At 33.1% G+C, this 17922-nt stretch overlaps 10 protein-coding genes across 10 annotated transcripts; 6 read left to right on the forward strand and 4 right to left on the reverse strand.

Annotated features, from left to right (window-relative positions):
- Nucleotides 1-60: 60 nt before the first annotated feature.
- Nucleotides 61-1695, reverse strand: WICANDRAFT_79672 (uncharacterized protein; the record flags this gene model as incomplete). The annotated part of the gene is made up of 1 exon (XM_019184930.1): nucleotides 61-1695. The coding sequence occupies one exon, from the start codon at nucleotides 1693-1695 to the stop codon at nucleotides 61-63; it is 1635 nt and encodes a 544-aa protein (XP_019038351.1).
- Nucleotides 1696-1849: 154 nt separating this feature from the next.
- Nucleotides 1850-2450, forward strand: WICANDRAFT_32444 (uncharacterized protein; the record flags this gene model as incomplete). Its single annotated transcript, XM_019181964.1, has 2 exons — nucleotides 1850-1914; nucleotides 1976-2450. 2 exons carry the CDS (start codon nucleotides 1850-1852, stop codon nucleotides 2448-2450), a joined length of 540 nt encoding a protein of 179 aa, XP_019038352.1.
- A 331-nt stretch (nucleotides 2451-2781) lies between these two features.
- On the forward strand, nucleotides 2782-3810 carry WICANDRAFT_79674 (malate dehydrogenase; the record flags this gene model as incomplete). Its single annotated transcript, XM_019184931.1, has 1 exon — nucleotides 2782-3810. The coding sequence occupies one exon, from the start codon at nucleotides 2782-2784 to the stop codon at nucleotides 3808-3810; it is 1029 nt and encodes a 342-aa protein (XP_019038353.1).
- A 589-nt stretch (nucleotides 3811-4399) lies between these two features.
- On the forward strand, nucleotides 4400-5374 carry WICANDRAFT_32453 (GSK family serine/threonine-protein kinase; the record flags this gene model as incomplete). The annotated part of the gene is made up of 1 exon (XM_019181965.1): nucleotides 4400-5374. One exon carries the CDS (start codon nucleotides 4400-4402, stop codon nucleotides 5372-5374), a length of 975 nt encoding a protein of 324 aa, XP_019038354.1.
- A 202-nt stretch (nucleotides 5375-5576) lies between these two features.
- TOM70 (protein channel TOM70) lies at nucleotides 5577-7403 on the forward strand (the record flags this gene model as incomplete). Its single annotated transcript, XM_019184932.1, has 1 exon — nucleotides 5577-7403. One exon carries the CDS (start codon nucleotides 5577-5579, stop codon nucleotides 7401-7403), a length of 1827 nt encoding a protein of 608 aa, XP_019038355.1.
- A 309-nt stretch (nucleotides 7404-7712) lies between these two features.
- Nucleotides 7713-8441, reverse strand: WICANDRAFT_63645 (uncharacterized protein; the record flags this gene model as incomplete). The annotated part of the gene is made up of 1 exon (XM_019183589.1): nucleotides 7713-8441. The coding sequence occupies one exon, from the start codon at nucleotides 8439-8441 to the stop codon at nucleotides 7713-7715; it is 729 nt and encodes a 242-aa protein (XP_019038356.1).
- Nucleotides 8442-10355: 1914 nt separating this feature from the next.
- On the forward strand, nucleotides 10356-11552 carry STR3 (cystathionine beta-lyase STR3; the record flags this gene model as incomplete). Its single annotated transcript, XM_019183590.1, has 1 exon — nucleotides 10356-11552. The coding sequence occupies one exon, from the start codon at nucleotides 10356-10358 to the stop codon at nucleotides 11550-11552; it is 1197 nt and encodes a 398-aa protein (XP_019038357.1).
- A 784-nt stretch (nucleotides 11553-12336) lies between these two features.
- Nucleotides 12337-13602, reverse strand: WICANDRAFT_32035 (casein kinase I homolog; the record flags this gene model as incomplete). Its single annotated transcript, XM_019181912.1, has 1 exon — nucleotides 12337-13602. One exon carries the CDS (start codon nucleotides 13600-13602, stop codon nucleotides 12337-12339), a length of 1266 nt encoding a protein of 421 aa, XP_019038358.1.
- Nucleotides 13603-14377: 775 nt separating this feature from the next.
- EAF3 (Eaf3p) lies at nucleotides 14378-15334 on the forward strand (the record flags this gene model as incomplete). Its single annotated transcript, XM_019181955.1, has 2 exons — nucleotides 14378-14446; nucleotides 14507-15334. The coding sequence occupies 2 exons, from the start codon at nucleotides 14378-14380 to the stop codon at nucleotides 15332-15334; spliced, it is 897 nt and encodes a 298-aa protein (XP_019038359.1).
- A 190-nt stretch (nucleotides 15335-15524) lies between these two features.
- DSE1 (Dse1p) lies at nucleotides 15525-17216 on the reverse strand (the record flags this gene model as incomplete). Its single annotated transcript, XM_019183591.1, has 1 exon — nucleotides 15525-17216. The coding sequence occupies one exon, from the start codon at nucleotides 17214-17216 to the stop codon at nucleotides 15525-15527; it is 1692 nt and encodes a 563-aa protein (XP_019038360.1).
- Nucleotides 17217-17922: the final 706 nt, after the last annotated feature.

Here is a 17922-nt window from a genome sequence, read left to right on the forward strand (position 1 = left end):
TGATTTTTATGGTTCTGGAACATTTTCAATCCTTGTGACAGCTTGAATGAATAGGATCATTTATTCTTTAAAGTATTCATTAACAACAGATTCATCCAATTCATAATTCTTCCATATCTCAAACCATTTAGGGAAATATTCATTACCTATATTAACAGTTGGTATTATTTCACCCCATTTTAAAAAACTTGCAAATATTGATAATTCTTTAAAACTTGAATGTTCAGAATATGGAATACTTAAAGATGAAGATTTTTGAAATTGATTTGATAATTGATTTTCAAAATCTTTAAATTCATTATTTATGAATGTTTTCTGTAAAATTTCATCAAATGAAAGATCTTTAATATTTGTATCTTTTTTAAAAGTATTGAATGACCAACCTGTTGGTTTTATCTTGATAATTTTTTTATTTTGAAACTTTGATAAAAATTTCAAATCTGTTAATTTATTAATGGAAACAATTTGAATTTTACAATCTTTTGATTCTTCAAATTGGAAAATATCTAGATCTGTAAATCCATCAATACAACTCAACATTTTATATCGATCTTTTGTAATCAATATTTTGGATTTAATAGTTTTAGCTAAATTTATGTATAATTTTTCTTTACCAATAGAATAAGCACCGATTATAATTAAATAATCATTTGATTCTTTAAAATAATTTAAGATTGAATTCTTCTTTATAGTTTGATTGATTATATTTGCAATGAAATTTGATGATCTTGAAACAACTTTTCTTTGTGGCATGAATGTATAAACAGGATTTAAATAAGTTGTATCAAGATAGATTTCATCAATAAAGATGGATTTGAATAAATTGATGTGGTTTAATGAAACTCTAAAATCTCCAGTATGTAAAATTCTTTTGATGATTTTCTTTTCAGGATCAAATTCTTGGAAAAGGAAAATAGCACCACCAGGACAATGGTTTGCATCATATAGTATCACTTCTATATTTTCATGAATTTTAAAAGGTTCATTAAATGGTAATGCAACTATCTTGTCTTGTGGAATTTTCATTACTGTTTGTAATAGGTTTGAAGTAGTTTTCGAAGTGTAAATTTTACCTTGATTCCAATTTTTACCTAATCCAATATAATGATCTGAATGATAATGAGATAAGAAATATTGATCCACTTCGGGATGATCCATAAATTGGAATCCATCAACGTTAATCTTGTGATTGTTTTTAAAAGTTAAAATTTTAAAATCAGGTATTGGTTTTGTTCTAGGTTTTGGTTGTCTAGGTTTCTTTGATGATTCTTGTTTTGGTTTTGATTTCTTTGGAGATGGTGCCACTATTGATTTATGAGTTGTTGGTTGCAATAGACAAAGCTCAACATGTGATTCACGATCAGATAAAGTAAGTTTTGAGATGTTTAGTTGACAAACTGGGCATGGAATAGTTTCATTAAGATCTGGTGTTGGATCTGACTCTTGAACTTCTGGTGTAACTTGATCCAAACCAACACTATTCTCCTTGGTACCATCTTCTTCCTCTTTAACAAATAACTTTTCGCCTTTCTCTGTCTCTTCATCTTGAATCACTTCTTCATCACCATTTGCCATCGAGCATTCATCCTCACCATCACTGGTCAAATCTATCATCTCACCGTCATAATTTCTCTTGTTCGATCTCTGATTCCTCTTGGACAATAGCAGCAAGTCCAATAGATTACTTTGACCCATTTATAAAGCCATTTTGTGGTTGTTGGTGGAAATTTTTGGGTTCAAATGTTTACTTTTTGCTTTTTTGTTTACATGAAAACATCACGAAAAAAAAAATTGAAAAGAAAAGTGTCAAAAAAAAGAACTTGATGGGAAAAAGAATAAAGCGTGAATAATGGGTCTATTGAGTATTATAAGGAAGCAGAAGTTGAAGGATAAAGAATTACGGATCCTTATGTTGTAAGTTGGGCTTTTTTTTTGGTGAATTTTGGACATGTTTTGACTAATTTCTGTTGAACAGAGGACTTGATAATGCTGGGAAATCCACAATCATCAAGACGATTCTTCATCAAGATATAAACAAAGTGATTCCTACGATGGGGTTCGAGATCAATACTGTGGCGTTTGAAGGGTTCCAGTTGAATATCTGGGACATTGGGGGTCAACAAACTTTGCGATCATTTTGGTTCAATTATTTTGATAGATTAGATGCATTGATTTGGGTTATTGATTTAAGTAATTTACAAAGATTGAATGAGAATTTCAAAGAGATGAGGAAAGTGTTGAATAATGAGAAATTGATTGGGTTAAAGATCTTGATTTATTTAAACAAGATGGATTTAGTTGCAAAAGAAGAGATCCCCAAAGTTAAAGAACAAGTGACAAGAGTGTTGGAGTTGGATCAGATTGAGAGTGATAAATGGAGGATCTTTGAAAGCAGTGCCCATGACGTTGATAGTGTTGCCAAAGGTTTGGAATGGATTGTACTTGGTTAAAGATATTACCCCGGAGAACTGGTTGTGGTTTTTCAATGGAAACAGTCGATTTTGGTGCTAAAGTGGTGGTTTAAACTGGATAATGGGCATAAAACACCTCTAGAATACATTGGTGCTATCCAATCCATCATAAACCCACTCTTTCCCTGTGTTTTCAAGCCAATCTCGTCTCTTCACCATTCAGCCTTCATCTGACTCAATCTGAAATCCGAGAACCGGAGCGTCCAGGATGAAAAAATTTGATTTCGAAAAAGTATTTAAAAACACGAATTATCGCAACCCCAGAATTTGAACTAATTTGCACTTGTATCAACTAATACTCAATTAAATCATGGTCAAAGTCACTGTTCTAGGTGCTGCCGGTGGTATCGGTCAGCCATTGTCTCTTTTATTGAAACTCTCTTCTTATGTCGATGAGCTATCTCTTTACGATATCAGATTGTCAAAAGGTGTTGCTACTGATTTATCCCATATAAACACAAAAGTCAAAGTCACAGGTTTTGAACCTTCTTCTAAAGAAGATCAATCTGCTATCAAACAAGCTTTGCAAGGTACAGATGTTGTTATTATCCCAGCTGGTGTTCCAAGAAAACCTGGGATGACTAGGGATGATTTATTCAATATTAATGCTAGTATTATTCAAAGTTTAGCTACTGCAATTGCCACAACTGCTCCAAATGCCTTTGTGTTGGTTATTTCAAATCCAGTTAATTCCACTGTCCCAATTGTTGCTGAAACTTTTAAACAACATGGTGTTTTCAATCCAAAGAGAATCTTTGGTGTCACCACTTTAGATATTGTTCGTGCAAATACTTTTATCAAAGAATATGATTCTTCATTAAATGGTGTGGAAGATGTTAAAGTTGACGTTATTGGTGGTCATTCTGGTGAAACCATTGTTCCAATTTATTCAACTTCAGAAAAAGGTTCCAAAATCTTCCAAAAATTATCAAAAGACCAAAAGAAAGCTTTAATTAAAAGAGTTCAATTTGGTGGTGATGAAGTTGTCAAGGCAAAGAATGGTGCAGGTTCGGCTACTTTGTCTATGGCTTATTCCGGTTATAAATTTGCAGAAGCTTTGATTCGTGCTTTGAAAGGTGAACGTGGTGTTGTTGAAGATAGTTTTATCTATTTAGATTCTTCATTACCAGGTGTTTCAAAAGTTAAACAACGTACTAATGTTGAATACTTGTCATTACCAATTAGATTAGGTCCTGAAGGTGTTGACACTGTCGAGAGTGGAATTTTGGATAAATTGGACTCTACAGAAGTTGAATTGTTTAAAATTGCAGTTAATACTTTGGAACAGAATATCAAAAAAGGTGTGTTATTTGCTAATAAATTAAAGAGTAAGTTGTGATTATTGAATAAATTTGAATAAATTGGGTATTATTATAATTCTTATGTAAGCGATGATGAGGGAATGCACTCCACAAAAATGCCATTGGAAGGGCTGAAAAAAGCGAGGAAAAGGTGTTTTCATTAAGGAATAAATAGGCTATTTTGATTTAGAATCCATATCGTATTTTAATCTTTAAAATGTACTAAAATTGAAGTTAATTCGAAATAAAAAATTTGTATTTGGATGAAATTTTAGCAAATGTCATTCGGTGATGACCAAGTTAAAATGGGGCTAGTCTCTGTGGTTTAGTGGTCTAGGGTGTTATTTATGGTAGGGTGATACGGCCTAGGCCGTGTGAACCCCCCGCTGACCCTTTCTGCCCCGGGTCTAGCCCGCGAAGCTGAGAAAAAGTGAACAACGAAAACAAACCAACAACAACAACAACAACATCATCATTAACATCACAATCCATTCATCTCATTCGCCATCAGTCAACCAACACCAGACTCATAGAAAAGACTGGCTGGAACCAAAGAGATACCTACAATCAGATCCCATTCCCAATTTATACTTACACCCTCAACAAGGTAATGGATCATCTTCAACAATGTCAACCTCCTCAAATGCTCAGATAACAACAATTAAGGTCCATGACTGTGCCGACAATGAAGTCGAAATCTCTTACGAGAACCCAATAGATATAGGCCATGGTTCTTTTGGTACCGTTTCAAAATGTCAATTGATATCTCCTCAGTTCCAAACAATTGCCATCAAGAAGGTATTACAAGATAAAAGATTCAAAAATAGAGAATTACAAATAATGAAGACTTTGAATAATGAGCATATAACTAAATTATTCTACTATAATTATGAAAATGACTCTGCAAGTCAAACAAATTCAAATAATAATAACTTATATTTGAATCTAATGATGGAATTTTTACCAACAACTTTATATAAAAGAAATCAATTCTTTACAATTAAGAAATTAAACATGCCATTACAAGAAGTTAAAACTTATATGTTTCAAATATTAAAAGCTTTAGATTATTTACATGATTTTAAAATTTGTCATCGTGATATAAAACCTCAAAATATTTTGGTTGACCATCAACAAGGTATTGCCAAAATTTGTGATTTTGGTTCTGCTAAAATTTTATCTCCAACTGAACAAAATGTTAGTTATATATGTTCAAGATACTATAGAGCCCCAGAATTAATCTTTGGTGCAACTAATTATACAACAAAGATTGATGTTTGGTCAACCGGGTGTGTATTTGCAGAATTATTAATTGGTCAACCTTTATTCCCTGGTGAATCTGGTATTGATCAATTGGTTGAAATCATCAAGATCTTGGGTACTCCAACTCATGAAGATATCATCTCCATGAATAATAACTATACAGATCATAAATTCCCAATTATTAAAAAAATTCCATTATCAAGGATTTTCAAAAATTTAAATAATCCAAATGATGTGGAAATTTTGAATTTCTTGGAACAATTCTTATTATTCAATCCAAATAAAAGAATCAGTGCCAAGAAGGCTATAACTAATCCATGGTTTGATGATTTGAAATGAAGAAACTGATCCATTTTTTATAACTTTTGTACAATAAAAGAGTAAATTTATAAATTCAATTGTATATAACTTTACCCGGTCTTTGTGGGCCAGTCGAAATCCGGTTCTGAAAATTCTTTCAATTTTGCAAAGAAAAACAATTGATCAATGGCGTAAAGAATCAAGTCACAAATACATTAAAAGACCCAATTTGCAATTGACCATGTCAGATTCAAGTAACTTGGGCTCGTTCGTCGCCAAGCACAAGGTCGCCATCCTGGCCACGTTGGGGGTCACCGTCACCGCTGCCTCCACCTATTACTACCTCCAAGCTCAACAATCATCAGCAACATCTAAACCAAGTGCTGATTCTCCATCCAAAAAATCCAAAAAGAAGAAATCAAAGAAGAAGCATAGTGCTGATGCTAATGAGAAATCACCTGCTGCTGCTACTGATGCTCCTACTGAAAAAGCTTACCCAATTGATTCAAATGGTGATCCTTCTTTAACTCAAGAATTGATCAATTCATTATCTGAAGATGACAAGAATAAAATTGGTTTAGCCTTGAAAGAAGATGGTAATGATTTTTTCAAAAATAAAAATTTCGAAAAAGCTATCAAATTTTACACTGAAGCCTTGAAATTAAGTCAAGATCCTGTTTATTATTCAAATAGATCTGCTTGTTATGTTGGATTGGAAGATTATGAAAAAGTTGTTGAAGATACTACATCTGCTTTGAAATTAAAACCTGATTATACTAAATGTTTATTAAGAAGATCAAATGCTTATGAACAATTGGGTAATTATGAAGAATCAATGTATGATTTAACTGCTTTAACTTTATTTGGAGGTTTCAATAATAAATCAATTGAAGCAATCTTGGATAGAGTTTTGAAAAAACATTCAAGTCAAATTGTGGAGAAAAACTTATCAAAACATCAAAATGAATTGCCTTCTGCTTCTTCAATTAGTTCTTTCTTTGGTGCTTTTGAAACAGAATGGGATAGTATTGAAGGCTTGAAAAAAGATGAGGAAAATACTGCTGATTATTATTTGTATCAAGGTTTAAAACAATTGGATGAAAGAAATTATGAATCTTTTGAAAAAGCTGATTCTTATTTCACTCAAGCTGTGGCAAATTATGAATTGACTTACAAAATTGATGAGTCAATTAAAGAAAAATATGCAATTGCATTAGAATATTCAGGTGCTTTTAAATTTTTGAAAAATGATCCATTAAATGCATTAACTGATTTCCAGAAAGCTTTGAAACTATACCCAAGATCAAGAACTTATGTCTTTAATGCTTTGATTTCTGCTGATAAACAAGATTTTGAATCTGCAAATAAGTTTTTCGATGAAGCTTTGAAATTAAATCCAGATTCTGCTGAAGTTTATTATCATAAAGGTCAATTATATTATCTAACTGCTGAATTAACAAAAGCAAGAGAAGCTTTTGAAAAAGCTAAAGTTTTAAACCCAGAAAATGTTTACTCTTATATTCAATTAGCTTGTATCTCTTATAGAGAAGGTTCTTCAAAATTTGATGAAGAATTTGCAAATGCAAAGAAAAAATTCCCAACTAATCCAGATTTACCAAATTATTATGGTGAAATTTTAGCTGATAAAGGTGATTTAGTTAATGCTATAAAACAATTTGAAATTTCTTTCAAATTACAAGATGCTTTACCAAATATTACTATTGGAGTTTTACCTTTAGTTAATAAAGCTGCAATCTTGGCAAAACAACCAACTGAAGAAAATATTAAAGAATCTATTGAATTATTAGAAAAAGCTGTTAAATTAGATCCAAAGAATGAATTATCCAAAATCACATTGGCTCAATTAAAATTACAATCAAATGAAATTGAAGATGCTATTAAATTATTTGAAGAAGCTAGTTATTTAACAAGAACTTATGAAGAAAAATTACAAGCAACTTCATTTGCTGAAGCTTCAAAAATTCAATTAAGAATGAAGAATGATCCAATCTTGAGTAAAAAATTAAAAGAAATTATTGAAAGATATGGTGCTGAAGGTTTAGCATGAGTTGATCTCTGTTTTTAAAAAAAAAATATAAAATTCAGATATATTTTCTCTCTCACATTCGGGTCTTGTACATAAAATATACTTTTTCCATACCTTTGGTTTTTTGTAGCATTCCACATTCTCGAATGAACATCACTTCACAACAAACGTTGAGAATCATTAGAAAATTGACAACTACAATTGAAACATCTACAATCTCCAATCTTTTAAAACCTTTGTTCATACCTAAAATTCCATTAACCTATAAACATTTTACCCAATTGTATTTACTTTTTTTCTCATCTGTACAGTTTAGCTCTAATTGAAAGCTTAGATCAACAAAGCACCAGCAACGGCAGCTAAACCAACAACAGCATATTTACCTGAACTCAAAACGTTACCAGCATTTTCAGATTGTTCAGCAATTGAAGATGGAGAACCTGGACTAGTACCGTTTTTACCTGGAGCACCACCACCTTGAGTAGCTGAAACTGATGGAGTAGTTTTACCGGCAGTTGAGCCAGCTGGAGCAGCAGTGGTTGTAGCTTGGTTACCACCAGCTGGAGGAGCAGTGTTATGACCACCTGGAGAACCTGATTTACCACCTTCTTCACCACCAGCTGGAGGAGCTGATGAGGCAGCAGCAGCTGGAGGAGCACTTGATGGAGCACCACCTGGGGCACTTGAACCTTCACCACCGGCTGGAGGAGCTGATGAAGCAGCAGCAGCTGGAGGAGCACTTGATGGAGCACCTGCTGGGGCACTTGAACCACCTGCTGGAGGAGCTGATGATGCTGGAGCTGCTGGTGGAGCAGATGAACCTTCGCCACCGGCTGGAGGAGCTGAGGAAGCTGGAGCAGCTGGAGCACTTGAACCTTTACCACCTGCTGGAGGAGCAGAAGAAGCTGGAGCAGCTGGAGGAGCAGAAGCACCACCACCTTGACCACCAGTGGCTTGAGAAGCTTGGATTTGACCATCACCAATTTGGGAAATAACATTGGCTTGTTGGGCCATAGCAAGAGCTGATAAACCTAAAACAACAACTGATTTGGAATACATAATGAATTTAATTGATTGATATAATTTGACTTAACGAATGTATAAAGAACGATTGACCTCTAATATGGAAAATTATTGGTTAATGATGTTGAAGAAAAGGGAAGAAGAAAAAGTGTTTAAGATTTGGGAAACCAGCTCATATTTATATTCATTCAGGTGCCAGCATTTCCAGGACTTGTGGTATTCCTATTTCACATCCTCGAGGATGGTGATTTTCAATCCAAATAGTGGCTGTTGTTTTTTGTTTACATGTTACACGGTTTTTTTCAGAATTCAAGGTTACGCGAATGATGATTCTCGATGTAAACACGGTTCTAGAAACGGGCTTTGCCCCGTCAGACTCAGGTACCAACGCAGGTGCTGGGAAGGGGACATATAAGGCACAGAAGTGATGGAGGAGGAGGCTCAACGAGAGGAAAAAGCTTAGCGAGTTGACTGGGTAGAGGAGAGTTCAAGAGAAGAGAAATATTGATTCTATTGCACAAAAATTGATTTATTACTTCGATCTGGTTCTTTCAAATTGACGTCTGGTAGTCTCTAAAATCGGCTTATAGAATATTGTAAATCAAATTCTCCATATTCAGCTTTAACCTTTCGCTCACCTACTCCATAAGGCAACTGCCTTACCCATAGTTGCTATGGTTCTAATACAAAAAGGAAAGATGGGGCAGTGAAGTAAACACAAGTTGTGAAAAGGGATGTCGTCAAAAACTCAAATTATTTGACACAAGGAAAGAGAATTGCAAAATTAGTGAATGTGTATGTTGAATTGTGAAATTTGGTTGTGTAACGTTGAAGCTTGTACTTTAGTGTTGCTATATTTTCAGCAGAAATTAAGAATAGACTTTAGAGTTAAATTTCAATTTGGACAGAAGCCTTCTTGAATAAGTTTAGCCTTTTCAACAGCTTTGTCGGTCGTACTCACTTCAACAATTATACTATTGTTTTATCGATTGGTTAAGCTTGAGAAATTGATGTGAACATTCTTTCTGCCTATATGTGCTAACAATCCACTGCATTGTGAATAACTTGTACAACTTATAGAGTCTAGACAATATGGCGACTTCGTCTTTTCCATGCTATTCGGTGGTAATTGGTTAATTTTACTTTTACTAGTAGTGAATTACATGATCGAATAGTCCTACAACGTTAGCATATAATACAGGTCAAAGATATGTAGACCACCATATTGCCGGTTATAAACAAAGCAAGGAACAATGTCGTCTGACTTATTCATGATGTAAATTAATAGATTAATTATAAAATCATATTAATATTAATGAATAATCCCATTAAATATATTGTTAGCTCATAATTATCAATTAATGATTAAATTATGAATTTTATATAAAATAGTACATCTAATTATATATTTAATTTTTTTTGAATTTTTGATGGAATTTTAATCTATTCTCAAATTTAATTTCCCACAAGGCAATAAAGACGCTATTCCTCGAAGGAATAACAAATCAACACATTTATTGTTGAGTAATGTCTAGTGTTTTGAGTTGTAATTGTGCTTTCACCTAATTCTTATAGATCCGGTTTGCGCACTAATTACCCGAAGCCGGTCCGCTTCCGGGCACTCTCAGGTCACGTGCAATGAGCGAAATGTTATCTAATCAGCGGTGCTGTCTGTGGCTGGTGCGCTGGCTTATCTGCGGCAACATTTTCTGCCTGGACAGGAGAGACCCTAGGCGGACAGTGGCTAGTGACTCCCACCTAGCTCTGCCTAGATACCATTGCGCTCTGCCTAAGCTCTGCCTAGAGCAGTTGTGGCGAGGAATTCTTTATCAATTGAGTCAGAGCTCTTTTTTTTTTCTGTATAACTTTGAAAAGTTTCGAAACAATAAATTCTTTTAGATTTGAACCTTTCTCAACTCTTTCCAATTCATTAATTCATCACATTCAACAATGGTTAAAGAAATCTCCATAGACACATTGGTTGTCTCTTCAAACAACGATGACCAGCACAACTCTTCAGTTCCCCCATTGTATCAAACAACAACTTTTAAACAAAAATCAGTGACCGATATGGGTCAATATGACTATACAAGATCTGGTAACCCAACAAGAACCCAGTTGGAAGGTCAATTGGCCAAGATCATGAAGGCTCAAAGAGCTTTTGCAGTTACAAGTGGTATGGGTTGTTTAGATGTCATTACAAGATTATTGAAACCTGGGGATGAAGTTATTGCTGGTGATGATCTTTATGGTGGTACTCATAGATTATTGACTCTTTTGAATGAAAAAGGAGCTGTTAATTTAAAACATATCGATACAACTGATACTGAAGTGGTTAAATCTACTTTAAGTGAAAACACAAAGATGATTTTCTTGGAGAGTCCAACTAATCCATTAATTAAAATTGTTGATTTACCAGAGATTTCTAAATATATTAGAAAAAATTATCCAAACTGTTTGATAGTTTTTGATAATACCATGATGTCTCCATTATTATTAAGTCCTTTACAATATGTTGATATTCAATATGAATCTGCTACAAAATATTTGAATGGTCATCATGATATTATGGCTGGTGCAATTGCAGTTAATGATGATAAATTAGGTAATGATATTTACTTTATAATAAATTCAACAGGTTGTGGATTAGCACCTTTTGACTCTTGGTTATTATTGAGAGGTTTAAAAACTTTATCAATCAGATTTGAAAGACAGCAACAAAATGCTGAAAAATTGGCTGAATGGTTAGAATCTATTGGGTTTAAAGTCAGATATCCTGGATTAAAATCTCATCCTCAACATGAATTACATAAATCTTTCAACAAAGGTTTTGGTGCTGTTTTATCTTTTGAAACTGGTTCTATTTTGAAAAGTGAAAAAATAGTGGAAGGTACTAAAATTTTTGGTGTTACTGTTTCATTTGGTTGTGTCAATTCATTGATTTCAATGCCATGTAGAATGTCTCATGCTGCAATTGATCCAGAAATTAGAAAAGAAAGAAATTTACCAGAAGATATCATTAGATTATGTCTCGGTATTGAAAATATCGATGATTTAATTGAGGATTTAAAAGATGCTTTAATTTTGAGTGGTATTGCCAAATTAGTTGATGGTAAATTAGTTAAACAACAAGTTGCAAAGTTATAGAGAGCAACAGATAAAAAGGCTCTAGCATTCATTTTTTCTTCACCATTTTAATATTCACTTCATACAAAATAGGACTTCCACACCTATTTTTCTTTTAATTTATTTATTCAACATAAGTTTTAACAAGAGTTTCAACAACAAACTTTTTTTCACTATTAATGATTTTAATGATTATTATTCAACTGGATTGATTCCAACATCATACCCAAAACTGAACTTGATTCCAACATCAGTTCCCCAACGTATAGACACACATTAGGAAATTTTAATACATTTCTTCTTGATTAACACTACATGTAAAATAAAAGTACTCAATTATAATATTTTCTAAATGTATGTTGATATTAAAGTGAAAGACAAAGGTCTATACATAAAAATTCATCATAATAACAATCTTATTTATCTATTTCTTCTTGTATCGTTAAAAAAATCAGGTAAAAAATAGAGAAACAGCACAATAAAAAGAACAAAAAAAGATAATCAAAAGAATGATGACAACAATCACGAATAGAATGACTTATGACAGTTTATTAAAATAAATATGGTACAATTTGATCCATCCCTCAATTCTATTATTTTCTCAGCTTCCTTAACGATGATGAAGATGATAATGATGAAGATGGACATGAATTTGGTGTAAATTAGATATTAGAAGTGAAGCATCCAAAAATTGACAAAGATTGGGGATGATTTGAAAAAACATAAGAAAACACAAAACAATAACAACAGTGAAACAAACAAACAAAACAAATTTAATGCAATAACTTTTAACCTCATCTATTCACTAACTACAACAACAAATTTTGCTCCAGAAACCTTTTTCAGATGTTGTTGATCTAATGTCTGTTTGGTCATTAATCAGGTTTTGTTGTTGATCACTAGCTTTATTTGAATTGATTGCATATTGTGATGAGTTCAGCAAGTAATTTGTTTGATTCACTTTTGGAGTTCTTGATCTTGAATTGTTTAAGGATTGAACTTTCTGTTTCAAATGTGCTTGTTGGACTTGTTGTTGTTGCTGAGCTTGTTGAGCTTGTTGTTGACCTTGTAATGGATTTGTTTGATTTGCTCTTGGGTTTGGGTTTCCATAACCATGTAAATTTGGTTTTTTGTTGATTTGAGCATCCCAACCTTTACCCCCGTTTAATGACATCCAGTCATAATAACCATCAGCAGTTTCACCAACTGATTCTATTGCAGCATCCATTAATGCCCTTAAATAATCATAATCTGGGTTTTGTTCAAAAGTCAAATTACGAACATAAGTTAAATAATCACCAAATTGTGAGGGTAAACCTTGAACTAATTCACTAACTGGTGTATTTCTCTTTTTTTCACCAATTTTTTCATACTTTTGTTTATTAGTTGGAGCTTTCAATCCTTGCCATGGTAAAGAGCCTCTCAAGAAATATAAGAAAACATGACCCAAACTTTCTAAATCATCTCTTCTTGATTGTTCTCTTCCTAAATGAGTATTGATTGACATATATCTAGCAGTACCACTTAATGATTTACGTTCTCTATATGGTATATGTTGTTTAGTCTTTGGATCTCTATAATATTTGGCCATACCAAAATCGACTATATGAATTGTATTTGCATTTGTAGATCCAGCTTTACCAATCAAAAAATTATCTGGTTTAATATCTCTAAAAATCAAATCTTTATCATGGATTGTTTGAACTCTGGTAATCATTTGTTTGGCAACTTGTGCAACAGTTTTTGGAGATAATTTGCGTCCACACCAATCAAACAAATCTTCTAAAGATGGACCTAATAAATCTATAACCAAGATGTTGTGTAAACCTTCTTGGCCAAAATAATAAGCTCTTGGTATACCTTGGGAACCAGCTAGTATTCTATATGCTCTGTATTCATCTCTTAGCTGTGGAGCTTCAGTTCTTCTTGGTTCAAACTTGATAGCAACTTGTTGGTTGTTCAATAGATTAACACCTTCAAAAATTATACCAAATGAACCTTCACCTATTTTCTTACCAACACGATAATGGATACCAATAACATTGGCAGATTGAGCTTGTGATGATGACATTGTTTTGAACACACACAAGAAAAACTAATTTGGATAAAGGACTCTTTTCTTTCTAATTCTAACAGTAGCCTTCTAAAAAACGAATGCTAAGAGATGTTTCTATGTTTTCTGTCTTTCTTTGAGGTTGGGTTCGAGAATGAAGGATTCACAAAAAAAAAGTCAAATGATAACAAAAAAATCTGTAGCAAAAAACCCGACACTAAAATGGGGGAGACAATTCAGGGTTCAAACGGTGATAACAGCAACAGAAACAGACCCAGTGGGATGTGTAGATGATTCTTAATCTTTATCAAAAGTGAAAAACCGTGGTACTCAGCAGCAGTTGTTGTGAATCTTGGGCACTTTGTAATTCAGCCAGCTTGAGGTTTCTTTTTTTGTGACTCTGGAGAAGGGAATGCGCACGGAATGAACACTCTCAATTGGAATACTCCTTTCTTCGATGTAGCAGTGTTTGCGTGAAGTGTTGATAGATAGCACTATGGAGAGTCAGCTGTTTGGCCTTGCTTTCTCTGCTTGATAGCCGTTGGTGTTGATGGTGTCTTTGTTGTCTTTTGTTGTTGTTTTTGGGATGTTGATGTTTTAAATCGTCAACTTTTGTTTTTTGCTGGAATTTCGCGGATAGGCGCGAATTCCGCGAACACGTTCTGCGATTTTCAATGCCGTTACCCGGTCGTGATGTTTTTGTTTTGATTAATAAATTACAGATGTTGTTGTTGTTGAAGCTGAAGTGGTTGAACTGACGCGTAGCATTTCTTTATTCAACACAGCTGATACGATGAGTGACTTTCAAGTGAATGGGAGATGCTTGGCTTACCATGGCCCATTGTTGTACGAAGCCAAAATCGTCAAGTTCCATGAGGCTAACAGTGAGAATGTTTTGACCAAGGACAAAAAGGAGGACAAGATTGAAAACGCGAAGGATGAAGATATCCCTGAGGAATTGTTTGGTGAAGATGGTTATTTCATTCATTACAAAGGTTGGAAGTCTACCTGGGACGAATGGGTTACACAACGTCGTCTGAGAGCTTATAACATTGAGAATTTGAGATTGCAAAAAGAATTAAAGAAAGCAGCATTAAGTTCAACTTCAACTGTTTCAGCTTCTTCTGGTAAAAAATACGTGGATACAAAACAAAGTAATGGTTCATCCTCTAGATCGGCAAAGAGAAGGAGTGAAATGGATTTGGAAAAAGAAGAAGATTACTTGAGAAGACCTGAAATTAACATTTTGATACCTGATCCTTTGAAATCCTTATTAGTTGACGATTGGGAAATTGTCACTAAAGAACATCAACTATTACAACTACCTTCTAAACCATCTGTTAATGATATCATAAAACAATATAAACAATTTGTTGGTAGAAAAGGTGGAAGCACAGAGGCTGAAATTATGGATGAATTCCTTTCAGGGTTGAAAGTTTATTTCAATAGATCTTTGGGAAATTTACTTCTTTATAGATTTGAAAGACAGCAGTACTTGAACTTGACAAAAGATCCAGAATTCAACGATAGAGAATTGAGCTCTGTTTATGGTGCTGAACATTTAATGAGATTGATGGTCACTTTACCAGGTCTAATTGCTCAAACAACAATGGATCAACAAAGTGTTGGTACTTTAAAAGACCATGTTGAAGATTTCCTCAAATTCTTGGATAAGAACAAAAAAGAATTCTTTTTAAAACGTTATGAAAATGTCTCTCCAAGTTATGAAGCAGAAGCTAAAAATGCTTAGTTATGAGCTGTGCTGATATTATATTTTGTCTCCAATTCAATTCTGTATAGTATGATGTTGTATTTTAATTATAAATATATATGTTTAAATGTTGTCCATTCAGGGTAGAGACATTCTGTTACAAAAGAATTACAAAACACTCATTATTATTCATTAATTAAAATAAAAGGAAAAGAAAAAAAAATCAATTTTAAACATACTGCATTTGCTGGGTTCTCTCCATATTTATTATTTCAGCAAGTTTTCTATTCAATGGCAATACCTTTTCATATGTGAAATCTTTACAAACACCTTGATCATCATCATTTATTGTGGATCCAGAGGTTGATCTTTGAGCTTTCAAAATCTTTCCACTAGTGGCTTCTGCAATTGGTGAACCAACTAAAGTGTTTACACTGTGATCACTATTATTCAACAACTTGGTTATACTTCTAGTCTTAACATGAACTGGTGAATTGTTAACAGTTGATGGAGCAGAGTCAACTTGAATGCTTTGCTCAAATATACTTTCTTCGTCACTTGAATCTGTTAATGTGCAGCTTCCAGAATTTGAAACTTGTCTTTTGAATGGAATTTCATTCAACATATCATCAATAATCATAGCTGAGGTACCTTCTTCCACTCTAAATGAATCAATACCTCTCTTTCTATGAACTCCCAAATATGATGACCCATCAATTGATAAAATATTACCATTTGTACTTGTTAATCCAATAATTGAATCCTTTGCAGCTGGTATCAATGTTCCACATTGTCTTTGGTTCACAATGTTATAAATATCATAATCGTCTGTTAAGAATTGATTTTTGTGGAAATTAATTGAATCTAATCCTTCATTTAAGCAGCAATTACTCAAGTCTTCATCAAAATCAAGATCCCAATGGATAATATTACCATCTCTAGACCCTGTATATAAATCACTTGAACTTTCTTCAGACCATTCTATTGAAGTTACCAAATCATTGTGTCCTTTTAATTTAGCAAAAGAGCTTTGTGCTCTAATATCCCAAAGTCTAACAACACCATCAACATGAGAAGCTGCAAGAATATTAGAGTCATATGGTGCCCATTTAATATTATTTGAAAATCCCATATTTGCAGAATCTTTTGGAGTGAAAATTGATGGTGTATTAATTGGAGCTCTTAAATCATTTAGTGCTATACCAAACTCACCACAAAGTGCAACAATACCATTATTAGATAATGATGAATCAAAATTCCGTATACCTAAATGTTGGTTTTTCAAAATTGGTAAATCTGACCTATGATTTAAATCCCAAAGGAAAATGTTTTCATTGCAAAGACTGAGAAATGAATTTTTATTCCAATTTGGAATGTCTAAATTTTTGATGGATGAATTTCTGTATTTATCATTTGTAAAGTGTTTTTTATGATTGAATCTTTTCAAAATTCTGGCAGATTCATTTGAATTTGATTCTGGAATTGAAACCATATGGGCAACACCATTTTTATGACCAGTTAATATAGAACTTTCTTCTTTATCATAATCTAACCATTCCATAGATTCAATATTTGGTAATGACACAGTTTGCTGATGTGTTAAAACATCTTGGTCAAAGTTCATGTCATAGATGAAAAGGTTTGATTCATTTTTACCACTTGCTATAGCAATTTGTTCAGGATTTTGTTGGTTGACTGAAACTGCTGTTAAATAAAAATCATCATCTGGTATTCTCCAATAGTTTGAAGCAATTTTAATCTTATTCAAAGAACAAGTTTTGTTTAAAATATCATTCTGGACATTATCTTTCAATAGCCATTTTTCACTTGAATTGTTCTTTTGTAAATAAAACCCAGGATCTGATCTAGCCTTCTTGATGGCGTTTTGGCGAAATAAAACTGGCGGTTTGTAATAATCCATGTTGATAAGTTCAATCTTTTAAATATTATGGGAAAAAATATAGATGCTTAATCAAAATGAAAATCTAGTAAAAAATATTTGAATTAACGAGTGACTGAAGCTGGGGAAAAATGAATGAATTCTAGTTGGTGATTTTACCTGAATGTGTTGTTTTGATAATTAGTTAAAAGATCAATGTATCTTGAAGGGTATCTGTATGAGTTGATGGTGTTGAAATTAGAAGGAAAATAAAAAAAAGTCATTTCATGATGTTTTAATAGCGTCTAAGGTTTGGCTGGTTAGTTTCTCTTTCGAAATGTGGGCTTTCCAAACTTTTTTTCTACTGTTATCTTGTTCTTTATAGCATCAAGTGTTTTTTTCAAAAGTACGAACGTTCAAACAGCATGCAGATTACCATTCTTGTTAAATTTCCCATCATCTTTATCTTCTTTGGGAGATGACTTGCCATTCTGTTGCAGATTTATGCCACTGCATACAGATAAGTGCTTGATAATGCATATTTTACTAGCAAATGGTCAAACTCTATCTGAAACAATCTATGCATGATTTATATACAAAAAGCTCAAGTGTATGCAATCTCCTGCAATACAGATGAGAGCGGCATAGCGTGGTCTGAAAAAAAAACAATAGAGTTGAAAACTGAGATTCCAAAAAATTATTCTCAAATCTTTGGAGAAAAGATAACCTTCATCAAAAGCTACTAATG

This window comes from Wickerhamomyces anomalus (assembly GCF_001661255.1).
Source record: "Wickerhamomyces anomalus NRRL Y-366-8 unplaced genomic scaffold WICANscaffold_4, whole genome shotgun sequence".
NCBI classification, from domain to species: Eukaryota; Fungi; Ascomycota; class Saccharomycetes; order Phaffomycetales; family Wickerhamomycetaceae; genus Hansenula; species Hansenula anomala.